General features: G+C 42.8%; 1 protein-coding gene across 1 annotated transcript in view; it reads left to right on the top strand.

Annotated features, from left to right (window-relative positions):
- Window positions 1–14,297, top strand: part of csmd3b (CUB and Sushi multiple domains 3b) — a 2,092,226-nt gene that overhangs the window by 1,347,675 nt on the left and 730,254 nt on the right. The window contains exon 11 of the mRNA XM_041189252.1: window positions 6,849–6,952. Coding sequence (XP_041045186.1) covers window positions 6,849–6,952 — 104 coding nt within the window. The remainder of the gene's footprint in view (window positions 1–6,848; window positions 6,953–14,297) is intronic.

Raw genomic sequence — 14,297 nt, forward strand, 5'->3', positions numbered from 1 at the left:
TGTGGCCGCAGAAGTGACCAGGATCGGGGACGTGCTGGGTGGCGGAGGACTGGGCTGGATGCTCCCGCAGGAGTTGGTGCGACGCGTGTCTGTGAGTGTCCAGGTCGCAGCCGATGCCATCCAAGACCTGAGAACGGTCGTGCTCGGACCCGACGTTATTTTGGGTCTTAAGGTGGCCCAGGTGCGCGGTGGTCTTCCGTCTGAACGTTCCCCTGTTCGGACGGAATTCCACATTGGCCCCAAGCCCCGAACCCTCCCTCGGGTGCTGGTGCCCTGCAATATGAGCCGCCTCGGGGACATGCCCTCCGTGCCTTTTGGCACGGCAAAGAGGGGCTTTTTGCACGCTCTGCTGCTGCACACCTTCCATTTTCTCGCCCTTGTCCGTCGACTGGACACACCCTGGCGTGCATTGTTGCCGTCCGGCGGCGGAGGCCCCCGATGGGAGGCCCTCTACGGAGGTGTCCTCCCCCTTTCTATCGGGGACCTGGGTTGGAGGGTGTTGCAAGCAGCAGTCCCCTATAATAAGAGGATGCATAGGTTCACGGACTCTCAGGACACGTGCCCTTTTTGCGGTCTTGTGGAGTCCGTGGACCATGTATACATAGGATGTTGTAGGCTGCACTCCCTTTTTAGTTATTTGAAAAACCTTTTATTGATGTTTTGTTTGCACTTCAGCCCCACGCTCCTGATCTATGGGCACCCGGTGCGGAAGGGGGTCGGGAAGGAGGAGGACCTCCTTGTGAACCTGCTCCTGGGCCTGGCCAAGTTGGCCATTAACAGGTCCAGGCAGCGGGCGATCGACGGGGGAGTCCCGCCCGATTGTTTGTCCCTCTTCCGCGGCTACGTTCGCTGCTGGATGTCCCTGGAGAGGGAGCACGCGGTGTCTGCTGGCACTCTTGAGGCCTTCCGTGCTCGATGGGCACCGCGGGGACTGGGGTGTTTTGTTGACCCCTTTAATCACATTTTGATTTAAAGTTTGTAAGTTTCCTTTAAACTTTGTTCTTGGTTTTACAGCTGACCTGAATTAGGGGCTGTGCCTGATTTATCCCAATTTTGTTGATTTGGTTTTCATTTAAAAGATTATCAAGAGTTCAAATCTCTCCCCTGGACTTTGTCACAAGAATCCAGAGATTGTTAGTTGACTTCTTCTGGGACAAAAGATTGCACTGGGTCGCTGCTGAGGTTCTGAGTCTCCCGCTTAGGGAGGGTGGTCAGGCGCTAGTGTGCCGACACACACAGGTGGCGACTTTCCGCCTTCAGACCCTGCAGCGATACCTCTACGTCGAGCCTCCTCCTAGATGGTGTGCCCTGACGACATATTTCTTCTGTCAGGTGCACGGCCTGAAATATGACGTGCAGCTCCTGTTTATAGAACAGCTGGGCCTCGGTGGCTCCTTGCAGGCATTGCCCGTCTTTTACCAGGACCTGATCAAAGTCTGGAACGTGGTCACCTCGCGATGCAGCTCTCCCCCATCAGGAGTAGCGGCTATCGTCAGAGAGCCGCTGCTCAGGAATCCGCCCCTCCGTCCTTTTCAGTGGCTGGCGGAGAGGAGGGCTGTGGCCGCAGGGGTGACCAGAATCGGGGACGTGCTGGGTGGCGGAGGACTGGGCTGGATGCTCCCGCAGGAGTTGGTGCGACGCATGTCTGTGAGTGTCCAGGTCGCAGCTGATGCCATCTAAGACCTGAGAACGGTCGTGCTCGGACCCGATGTTATTTTGGGTCTTGAGGAGGCCCAGGTGCGCGGTGGTCTTCCGTCTGAACGTTCCCCTGTTCGGACAGAATTCCACATTGGCCCCAAGCCCCGAACCCTCCCTCGGGTGCTGGTGCCCCGTAATATGAGCCGCCTCGGGGACATGCCCTCCGTGCCTTTTGGCATGGCAAAGAGGGGCTTTTTGTATGGACTGCTGCTGCACACCTTCCATTTTCTCGCCCTTGTCCGTCGACCGGACAGGCCCTGGCGTGCCTTGTTGCTGTCCGGCGGCGGAGGCCCCCGATGGGAGGCCCTCTACGGAGGTGTCCTCCCCCTTTCTATCGGGGACCTGGGTTGGAGGGTGTTGCATGCAGCAGTCCCCTATAATAAGAGGATGCATAGGTTCACGGACTCTCAGGACATGTGCCCTTTTTGTGGTCTTGTGGAGTCCGTCGACCATGTATACAAAGGGTGTTGTAGGCTGCACTCCCTTTTTAGCTATTTGAAAAACCTTTTATTGATGTTTTGTTTGCACTTCAGCCCCACGCTCCTGATCTATGGGCACCCAGTGCGGAAGGGGGTCGGGAAGGAGGAGGACCTCCTCGTGAACCTGCTCCTGGGCCTGGCCAAGTTGGCCATTAACAGGTCCAGGCAGCGGGCGATCGACGGGGGAGTCCCGCCCGATTGTTTGTCCCTCTTCCGCGGCTACGTTCGCTGCTGGATGTCCCTGGAGAGGGAGCACGCGGTGTCTGCTGGCACTCTTGAGGCCTTCCGTGCTCGATGGGCACCGCGGGGACTGGGGTGTTTTGTTGACCCCTTTAATCACATTTTGATTTAAAGTTTGTAAGGTTCCTTTAAACTTTTGTCCTTGGTTTTACAGCTGACCTGAATTAGGGGCTGTGCCTGATTTATCCCAATTTTGTTGATTTGGTTTTCATTTAAAAGATTATCAAGAGTTCAAATCTCACAATGGCAAACTATGAATCAGCCTGTGATTAGTCCCCAAGGATGATAGTCATCGACTGATGTCACTTCCCACTATCCCCTGACTGGCTCCTTAAAATCGTCAATTGCTTATTGGACCACCTTCCTCATTGTAGTTTGTTACTGGTATGACATTTTGCTAAGATGAAAGGATGTTTTATGATATCTTCCTTGCCCATTTGTTTAGGATAAGGGAAATATGGCTGTCATGCCTTCAAGAATGATACTTTGAGCTCATTGCCCCAGATTTTGCTTAATTGGTGCAAGTTCCTCATTAAATCATACCTCTATCAGTGTCTGTTTATTTTTAGGAGCCATTTGCGAGGTGAAGTTTTTATCTCTTTGATTGTTGGTACTTGGAATGAGTTACTTTACTTTTAAAACAAAGGATAGAGTGGCAATGTTGCTTACAACCTTTAAACTATGTAGGATGTAGGACTAATACAGAAGATTACAAAGTACTCAAACAAAAGATTACAATTCCAATAGTACTTACAAATTATAGAGAGTGCATAAAATACAAATGCATAGCAGTAATCAGTGTTTAAAATGTGGAGTAGTAAAGTCTCTTCATACATTCAGTTAATACATAGTCTTGAGTGATAAAAATCTAAAAGGATTATACAGTTTCTAAACTAATCATACATGGCTGTAAAAGTTAACTCTAATTCAAAGAATACTTTGAGCCAAATGTAATTGCTTTTCTTCTAAAACACTACGAATTAAAACTAACTTCATGCAGAACACAGCTTTTGTTATTCCTTCCTCCTCTCCACACAATAAATCCCTTCTAACTTTCACGTGCTGATAACACCAGGTTTTGATAAGTACTTAAAGATGTGAAAGAATGTAAGCTTGCCCGATCAACCTTGAAAGCGGCAAGTTCTCACAATGTGGCTCTGTGAAATGGAAATAAGTGCAACAGGGGCCTCTCAAGCAGTTGTTCTGTAATTAACTCAATAGCGCGTTACCTTATTCTGTCTAAAGTCCTGTGGTGCACTTCTCTGTCAAGTGAAGCTAAGCAGAGTCACATGACATTAAAGTACTAATGTTCTCCATTGGTTACAGTTTAAGTAGAATAATATAATATTAGGTTAATTGATTAACATACTTCAGTTGTGTGTAATCTAAACTAAAACTAATTATTAAACGTCACTTTCCCTACGCCTGGCAGGGGGAGATGGGAACCAAGTCAAAATTTTGTTGTAAATAAGGCAATCTACCTTTCTGGGACAGGCAAGCCCACAGTGCCTCAGAGAGTTGTTGATTATTGACCAGCTAGATGAATTAATTGATGATCCCAGTAGGGTAGATCAATCACTCGGAGGCTCAAGCTCTTTGCACATAGCACCTACAAATTGATAGAGTATGGTGGCACCAGTTTGAACAATCATCTCAAAAATTTGCAGCACTTCTTGTGCATTTTTGGAGTCCCATAGTTCTTGAGCCTGTATGCCTACTGTATCTGGAGACAGGCACATAGGATTTGGCCGGAAAGAAAGAAAATGCTCTGTAGCTGGCAATGCGGAGATATATGCATGTGGATTCCTCAGTAGTTTGGTCTGCAAATTCTTGTACATGGCAAATAGTTGCCTGTAATATAGCTTTGTTTGGAGTTGAATTGGCAATCTTAAACAAAAGGCCACAGATGAATGGCACAGGAATTGGAAGGTAAGTAAAACTGGTGCAGTAGGAAGTACTCTTCTGAAGTTGGAGTGAGGCACATCATTAGTACAGTATAAGTGGAACCCCTCCTGCTATAGGAGAAATAGAAATCTAAAATTGAAATGATAAATAACAGTAATCACCAAGGGGGGCCATTGCAGCCTTACACAGCAGGAAATATGTCAAAATTGTTGTCAGTAACACATATTTTCAATAATGGAATAGGCGAAAATGATTTGGAACAGGACCAAATGTGGTGCATATTTGCCCTGGCTTCTTGATATTCCTCTTCTTTTTCTTCAAACCTGGGTAATAAGTGAGGGGATTCCATTGATTCATTAAAATTGGTCCAAAAGATTAATTGAAAGTACATCATGAATCTTAAAGATACATGAATTCTTAACCTATGTTTTGCATACTTAACTCTGAAAATACATGAATGACCTTTTATAAAATAAATTGTTAAGGAATATAGTAAAATTCATAAAACTCTTAAAAAAAAAAATTAAATGTGAATATTTACCACAAGGCTACTGCATATACCTTCTAGCCTTCAAAGGTGGAGCACACCACAGACTGATCTGTAATGCCTCTTTCCCAAAAGCATTCTCTACCATTGATGGCCACTGAGGGGTAGGAGAGGTAAATGTAATCTTATGTCAAACCCCTCAAATCTATCATCATTTACATGCTACAGATTGCACAAGATAAAGAGGAAAATTCAACAGGACAGAGAAAGAACTATTTGGATATTTCTAATATAGAAGGCATAACATTGGCCTCTTGCCTCCATCCCACCTAAATTTTCTACAATTGGCCACCAAGAAACACCTGAAAACTGATGTTCCAACTCAGAAAATCCAGTTGTTTTCTCTCAAAAATGACTGAGATTACAAATATAACAGATCTGTGTGTGGATGTTGGACTGACCTGTGCACTGTGTGCATTCTGTAAGAATAGTGCAATTAGACATAGAGTGGTATAATTTAAAGTAGAACCCTTTTTCTTGAAGCTGTGACATCTAGGCAATATGAACACTAGAATCAGTGGTGGTTTGAAAAGCTTGGTTGCCACACAAAGCTTGGTCTCGAGAAAAAGTTTGTTTTTGGAAAGTTAGAGAGTGGAGAACACAATATTTTCTGTTAACATATTCTGCTGTTAGGGACATATAATTACCTGTTAATATATAATATTGTCGGCATTCGATCTGGATTTGGTTTGGACTCTGCTTAAATCCATCTGATGGAGCAGTATGAAGAATTCAAGCTAAACTTTACTTTGTTTTTCTAAATTCAATTAGGGTGACATTATACCAAAATAATAGTACCCAGTTTGTGCCTATATGCAGCCAAAATCATTTTGAATTAATGCAAACTGTGGAACGTATGTCTCATATGATGTACTGAATTACCCGTATGATTTGAAAGTCTCGGTTCAGTGAGGCTATTTGGCATCTCACACCCTGAATACTTTCTCAAGTAACCTCAATACTTTCACAAGCTTTTTGCTTATGGCCAACTGCTAAGTTCTTCCAAATTAATGTTTCACAGAGATGGAACTGATGACCTCTTGCTAAAAGATTGGTGGGAGCGTGAAAGAAGACAGTGTGACATCTCATTGTCGCATCTTTTGTGAGGAAGATAACTTTCATCGCTCATCACTTATGCCTGCCAAGCACAAATTTCTGCAATAGAAGTGATGTTTGAAGAAAGTTACGACTGATGCTAGATTAACTAAATCAGATCCTGCCAGGGACATGTTGATTAAAGTAAAATTCAGAAGACTTGCAAACTCCAACTGTTTGATTTCCAATGGCTTTAAAACTTGGCTGGTGATTTTTTTGCTTATAAATTGCCACAATGCAGTGTGCAGCTGTTCAGATGCTTTTCATCTTTGATTGCAAATTCCAACATTTAACAATTACAGCATAGGTTGAAATTGTGCTGCCACAATATATACAATCTAGAGACAGTTTGATGGTCGATAAAGAGTTGATGTGGCAGCCATTATAATTGATCCTATTTGCAGTATTGCTAATGACTTTGTGCCACCAGATGCAAAAGAGTTTAGGTACATTGGGAAGGAGGAACCTTCTAACCCTTTAGAAAATATAGTTTACATTATACTATCATCGTCACTGCAACAATAAGTCATAAATATCATACAAATATTTTATAATGTGACAGACGTAAACAATGAAAAGGTATTACATCCTAAGAATCTTTCTCATTTTAATTCACGATTGGAATTTATGATTGAGTGAACATCTAACCTACCTTCTTTATCATTTTAAATGCAATAATTTTAGAAAATGGCAGGAAAATATTAATGATTTATTTACCGACACAAAAAGTATTATGAGTGGAACTGTGCTTGAATTGAATAAAATGACAAGTGACGATCATTAGCTATGAACCAAACTTAACCAATACAAAGGATCTGATACTTGTGCTTTTTGGAAGTTCTCTGCTCAATGCTGTGTTGTTGTCTTATCTGTTTTAACAACAGGTAATCCAGATTGATTTTGAAGAATTTGACTTGGAGATAGGCTACGACACTCTCACAATTGGCGACGGAGGAGAAGTTGGTGACCCTACCACTGTGCTGCATGTGTAAGTGCATTATTGATCATCTGGTCTGTTATAGAATCATCTGCTTTAAACAAGAGTTTTGGACTATTATATTCTTGAGAACGCAGTTGAAACCATTTGATATTTCACCAAACACATTCAATTTTATTTTCTTAAATAGTAAATTTTGAATGGTAAATGCAAGGAGGTATCCCATGTCCAAATTGGAGACCTGAAATAAACCTTACCATGATGTAGGTCTGATAAGCTAAATTGAAAATTATATAAATACGCTGCAACTAAAAATAAAAAAAAACTGGTTAACATTTTGGGTTTGTGCCTTTGTCAGATTTGAAAGGGGCGGTAGTGAGTCAGGAAAGGGGTCAATAAAGTTATGATGTATTGTTAGAACAGTGAAAAGGCATTGGAAAGACAAAACCTAAGTAGAATAGCTCTAATATGGAAAGAAACCTGAAAAAAATATTATGAGTGGAAATAGGTAAAAAAAAACGTATTCCTGGGGCAGAATTTTGCCCTTGTCGAGTGGGCTCGGTGGGGGCGGGCGGGGGTAGTCAGGAAGCCGATCGCTGCCCATGATCGGGGCTGGAACGCGATTTCACATTGGCGGCCTGCCAAACCTGAAACACGTGTTGCAGTGCTCAGCGCTGCTTGTGCTGGGGGTGGGGAGGTGGAGGAGAGGAGGGTGAGTGGGGAACTTCGTGAATGCATGTGGCAAAGCTCCCTGAGGCATAGAGCTGCCTCAGGGAGATGAAGAGTTCTGACAAACAAAAATAAAGAATTTTTAAATGTTAAAAAACATGTCCCCTCATGTGATTCTGTTGTGAATGAGATGTAAACATTTTTATTTTATTTTTATTTGCTGTTGGAAACCTCATCTCACCCGTGGATGAGCTTTCCTAATGAGGGCAAAGGCCACTTGGCCTTTACGCCTGCCCGCCAACCGTAAGGTTGGATGGGCCGCAAAAAATGTAAGTTAATTAATACTTTAGGGGCCTTATTAGGCCTTCTAATTGTTGGTGGGCACGCTGCCAATTCCCGCGCGCACCGGCAACCAAACTATCGTGTGACAGCACATTGACCTTGGGACACTTGCCCGTTGTTATCGTGCGTCATTTCATGCTCCTGCAGGTTGGGCATGCGCCCGCCTGCCGAGGTGAAAATTCTGCCCCTAATTTTTGAAGCTGCTCATGTCAATGATCCAGTTGCATAAATTTGTTTACTCTTTCCCTACAATCTGCATTGCCATTAAAAGTATACTATTTCAAGAAATATACAACACCTAAGGGCTGCACAGTGGGATTACAAATGGCGATCCCATTTTGCGTGACATTTGCACTAATAAAAAACATAAGACATAGGAGCAGGAATCCATCATTCAGCAAGATAATGGCTAATCTTCTACTTCAACTCCACCTTCCTGCATGATACCACACTACTATACTGGAGGAAGAGGAGCAGTGGGAGGCTGTAAGAGAAGCCAGATTAATTAAGCAGCACAAGAGAAGGGAACGGCCATCCCGGTGCTACCCATGCAGCAGAATTTGTTAACTTTAAATACACTTCCCAAGATCCTTCTCACAAGTCTCAGCAAGCTGTACTTCTGCCGTAAAAAATTAGAGGAGATCTGTTCACTGCTGGAGCCAGCTTTACACTGACTAGCCACAAAACAGACCTCTGACTGAGGTAGGCAAAATGACCAGAGCTCTCAACTTTTATACTAAATTCATAGCTGGAAGCCAGATTAAACATTGTGAGATCAACCAATTTGCTGTACGCTACTTCATACGACCAGTTACTATTGCGCTTTTTGCCAGGACAGGCCAATATATACAATTTGACAGTTTTCCTACACAGATCACATAGAATGCCATCAAACATTACACAATTGCTGGATTTCCCAAAAGTGACATAACTGTGGATTGACATTGCATGCTGCAAATGTGAACTTTATTCATATGAACTACCAAAGCTTTCATTACCTAAATGTACAGATCTTTTGTGATAGCAGGCACAATTGCTTGCATGTGGACTCCCAACTTACTCAGAGCTGCCATGTTATTGTTATGCTTAATTAATTTAGCTTCAGCAGTACTTCACTAGCAGGAAGACTGCTGTGTGATAAGTCATTATTCCCATGGTTCATGATGCATCCCTGCAGCACCACCAATGTTGCAGGGGAGCATGAGAGTGAGGCACCCATAAAGACAGTATAAGAATTGTTGGATGCTCAAAGTAAGTTCAAGTTTCTGGATTAGCCCTGTTGTGCCTCACAGTGTGTATCCCAGCACCATCACAAGAACTGTGATAAGTATGCTTTTATATTAAGAGGTGACTGATGGAAATTTTTGCAGAGGATGCCAGACAGACCAATGATAAAACTGATAACACTTGAAGGAGAACTGGAAGCATGTACAGTGGCAAGTGTTGCTAGACAGCTAAGCTATGTACTAATTTGGCACACTTTCACAGAAGAACAGAAAACTATTATTTGGAACGCTATCAACAATACCCTACCTCCTCTTACCAACCTCACTATGGTTATAGTAAAATCCTTGCTCCTCAGAGCTACCCATCACAACCTATCTTGAGCCTCATCAGTACATTACCTATTCTCTGTTGTGATACAAGAGAACCAAGCAGTTTTTGCCCCCTGTCTTTATTACAAATATACTTTTAAAAACCAAATAATTTATATTATTTACCATGCATACTGCCTGTGATCACAAGTTGTTTCTGACTTATTTTAATACATCTTCTGTGTGCCACCTGAAGGCATTGTGTCTGAAATGCAGATGACTGCTACAGAATGTTATGAGGCTCCCATGGAAGTAGCCCATCTCAGTGTTCCCAAGTCCTGGGATTGACATGGGACAGGCTTTATGGCAGCCTGTTCTTACCAAGGAGAAGGTTTCTATGGGAAGTTGATAGACTGCTCTTCTGTGCTATCTGAAGGAAAGCAATTTCTGAGGTACTCACCTCAGATTCTCCACCCATGATGGAAAAGAAATTCAGGTAGTCAGAGATCAGTGGGAGAACATACCTCACAGCATCAGAATAGTCCTTAAATCCCAGAGAGAGAACCAACCAAATCTTTAATCCCTCAAAAATCCTGCACTGTGTATTTACAAACCAGTTGATGTTGACTTTTCCAGCCAGTTTCCCAAACACAGCATTTCTTATTCAGTGTCTCCATGTTGAGTTGATTGTCTTCCCTAGATCTCTCGTGAAGCTGAGGAAAGTTTGCAGATACCTGTGGCTGTTGTTGGCTTTCCTGCAAGGAGTTAAACCCCTCTTAGATATCGGTGCATGATAGTGAATTTTACTGCTACCCCAGCCATTTGCTACAAGTGCCCATGCAGAACCCCCATATGAATCTGATGCCCTATTATCATTTTTCTTTTCTTGGCAGCATATTTGAGATCATTGTCCATTTCCTCAGCAATTAATTCATTACTATAGCAGAAAAAATATGTATAGAATTCAACAAAGCCTTTGGACTTTGAGAATAAATTTAGTTGACAGTGAAATGACAAGGATAATGACTGAAAACACAATGAAAAGCTTGGAGAAACAAATGTTAACAAAGGCATTAAACTGCTTGGCAAATTGAAACTAACCCAAAATGATCTCTAATGAAACACTTCTCTGAAAGACTGGATGTAAGATTTCCTACTTCACTGCCAGGCCCCCTGGATAGGTTTGCTTAAGAGACTATTCCAAAAATCTGGATCCATTTGTTTGCATTGTCAACACACATGTGTTCACACATGCTGGAACATGATTAGAAAAACTGATTGAAAGAAAAAATACCGTTATCAAGGGAAATCATTAGAAATACATTAATTAGCACGGTGTCTCCATGCATTAACAGAATATAAGACTGAGTGTGAACAAATTGACATGAAGGTTATTTTAAACTTTGCTGCCTGGGCAGTGAATTGGAGGAGTGCATCACCTACACACTCGTAGAAAATGCCTGATTTATGGTGCATTAATTTTTATTAAGTTCTACAAAAGAGACATTCTGTACTATCATCCAGCCCTGTGAAATTGAAAATTACTCCCAAATCTCCAAAATGACACCACATATCCACAGCAGAAGAAAGAGAGCACTGAAGTGACAGAATATCCAATTGAGATGAAAGTTTGGAGAAAAAGAAATTCAGATTCTCTATTGTGTCTCCATCCCATTTCCTTCATCCAGTCAAGCATGGGTTGTGTACCCACTTAATTTCCACTGGCTTTCTGAGAAAAGGATTCAACACATTTAATCATTTTCTAAAACTGTCATCTCAGGCTATTAGAGCTTCATTCATACATCCACCTATTGTGTTTCTGAAAACCTTAGTACCACGGGCTCAGTAGCACTACTGGTGTTGGTGATACAAGAGCCCAGAGTCCAGAAAATAGAAGCTGATCACAGCCCATTGTAGTAATTGGAAGTTAACCATTTCATACTGTTATGGGGATCATGTGACTGTACAGACAAATCAAACCTAAGCGCAGGGAGTCTTAGGGGTGGCGCATTCTAGCTCAGGTCTTGGGACAAGCATACAGTCTCATCTGAAGTCTGTTAATAAAGTTCTTACAAGAAGCCCGCCCTGCACTCCAAGTTTATTACAATTGGCAATGAGGATAAATACCTCGAGCGCTGCACCATGCCTCTTGACTGTGAGCATTTTGATTATTTAAGGGAAGAAAGAAAAGAAGTATACTCACCAGCAATGCCTCCCTTTGGCAGAATTGGCCCCTACGACTCATCTGTCAAGGACTGGAGTCAATACATTGAGCGATTAGGTTTGTACTTTGTAGCTAACAAAATAATGGTGGAGGAGAAACAGAAGGCAATTCTCCTAAGTGTCTGCAGGAACAAAACCTATAACCTATTCCGTAGCTTGATGGATCTGAACACTCCAAATTCGAGATCGTTCACCGAGCTAGTGGACCTCTTGAAGGGATGTTTTCAGCCTAAACCCTCAGTGATCATGAAAAGATTCAAGTTTAACTCTCGAGTCAATCACAATGTAAATCGCAAATTTAAAACAGTTAATGGAGCACTGTGACTTCGGTGATACTTTAACTGACGTTGCGAGATCATTTGGTTTGCGGCATAAGCAATGTCGCCATTCAGCGCCATTTGCTTGCAGAAGTTGAGATAGACCTGAAGCGCCATGGAGACAGCGCTAGCAATGGAGAGTGCTGAGAGGGATTCACAGACTCTGCAGAGTGGGCAACATGGAACAATTTTGCAGTTAGTGCGGGAACCTGCCACCGGTGTGACGTGAAGACCAGGGAGGCTATCGCAGTCCCTACCATTAAAAAAATAAAAGGAAGCTCTGGACACAGCTCATCAGTAACCCAGAAGTTAGTAGATTTAAAGAGGCAGAATGCCACTACTGCCACAAAAAAGGCCATGTTGTTAAACAGTGCAGGATTAGATCAAGGCTGCCATTCAGATATCAGGTCAACTTAAATGAAGTGCACAACATAGAGGAGCCAGAAGTTACTGAGGCTGACGTTTATTCACTACACAATATGAAGACCAGGAAAACTGAACCAATCACTGTTACGCTCCAAGTAAATGGAAAGCCTCTGCTCATGGAGGTGGACACAGGAGCATCAACCACAGGGTGGGAGAACACATCTTTAAATACCTCAGAGAAGGTACCCAGCCATTGAGTTTGGAGAAAACCACTGCTCATTAAAAACATATATCCAGGAGAAGCAATACAGGTGAATGGCATCACCCCTGTACCTGTATCAAACAAGCAACAGACAGCCCAGCTGCCAATAATTGTTGTAACAGGAGAAGGACCTAATCTTCTGGGCCATGATTGGTTGAAAGAAATCAAACTAAACTGGTCAGAAATTTTTCAGGTCAGGACAGGAGGAATTCCAGAGCTGTTGAAAAAATATGACAGAGGATTCCGAGATGAGTTGGGGAAAATCAGTGGTCTACAAGCTAAAATATACGTAGACCCTGAAGCAATGCCCTGGTTGTTTGAGGTAAGACCTTACACTCTAAAAGAAAAGGTAAATGTGGAATTGTGTTGTTTGGAGAAGTTAGGAATAATCCAGCCAGTCCAATTTTCAAAATGGGCAGCGTGCATAATCCTTGTGCTGAAACCAGCCCAAACCATTCACATCAGCGGAGATTATAAATTAATGATAAACAAGGATGCAAAATTAGACAAATACCCAATTCCAAAGATTGAAGATTTGTGTGCTAAACTTGGAGGAGGAAAATCCTACACTAAACTAGACATGAGTCATGCGTATCAGCATCTCGAGCTGGACAACAAATCAAGAAGTTATGTCACCATAAACATGCACAAGGACTTGTATCGATATACACACCTACCCTTTGGTGTGTCATCTGCCTGTGCAATTTTGCAAAGAACCATGGAAAGCCGAAGTTATAGTGTACCTGGATCCATAGAAGCAGAGCATGAGGCAAACTGGAAGAGGCTCTGAGGGGATTTTTGGAGGCTGGTGTTTGTTTAAAAAAAGAAAAGTGCATTTTCCAAGCAAAGGAAGTTGTGTATCTGGGTCATCATGTGGATGCCCAAGGGTTGCATCCATTCGAGGAAAAGGTCAGGGCAATCAAGGAAGCTCCCGCACCTCCCAACATCTCAAGTTGTTTTTGGGCATGGTAAACTATTATGGTCACTTCTTGCCTAATCTATCTACAGTTTTATTACAGCCATTTTACACTTATTATTGAAGAAGAACGACAGATGGTCCTGGAAGGCACAACAAGAGGAAACCTTCACTTGATTTAAGAAGCTTTTACACTGGTCATGTCTGCTTGTGCACTATAACCCGTCTAAGGAATTGATACTCATTTGTGATGCATCTCCCTGTGGAGTGGGAGCAATGTTGTCACACAAGATGAAGATGGATCTGAAGGACTGATAGGATACGTATCTAGAACCTTTTCTGCAGCTGAGTAAGGTTACTCACAAATTGAAAAAGAGGGCTTATCTATCATATTTGCAGTAAAAAAGTTCCATCAGTATTTGCACGGCGACACGTCACCATAATGTCAGAACACAAACCACTCTTAGGGTTGTTTAGTGAAGATAAGGCAATTCCATGGATAGCCTTTGCTAGAATTCAAAAATGGGCTTTAATTTTAACGGCATACGAGTACACTTCTATGCACAGAGATAAAAACAAAAAACTGCGGATGCTGGAAATCCAAAACAAAAACAGAATTACCTGGAAAAACTCAGCAGGTCTGGCAGCATCGGCGGAGAAGAAAAGATTTGACGTTTTGAGTCCTCATGACCCTTCAACAGAACAGGAACCCTTCTGTTGAAGGGTCATGAGGACTCAAAACGTCAACTCTTTTCTTCTCCGCCGA

This window comes from Carcharodon carcharias, chromosome 6 (assembly GCF_017639515.1).
Source record: "Carcharodon carcharias isolate sCarCar2 chromosome 6, sCarCar2.pri, whole genome shotgun sequence".
In the NCBI taxonomy this organism is placed as follows: domain Eukaryota; kingdom Metazoa; phylum Chordata; class Chondrichthyes; order Lamniformes; family Lamnidae; genus Carcharodon; species Carcharodon carcharias.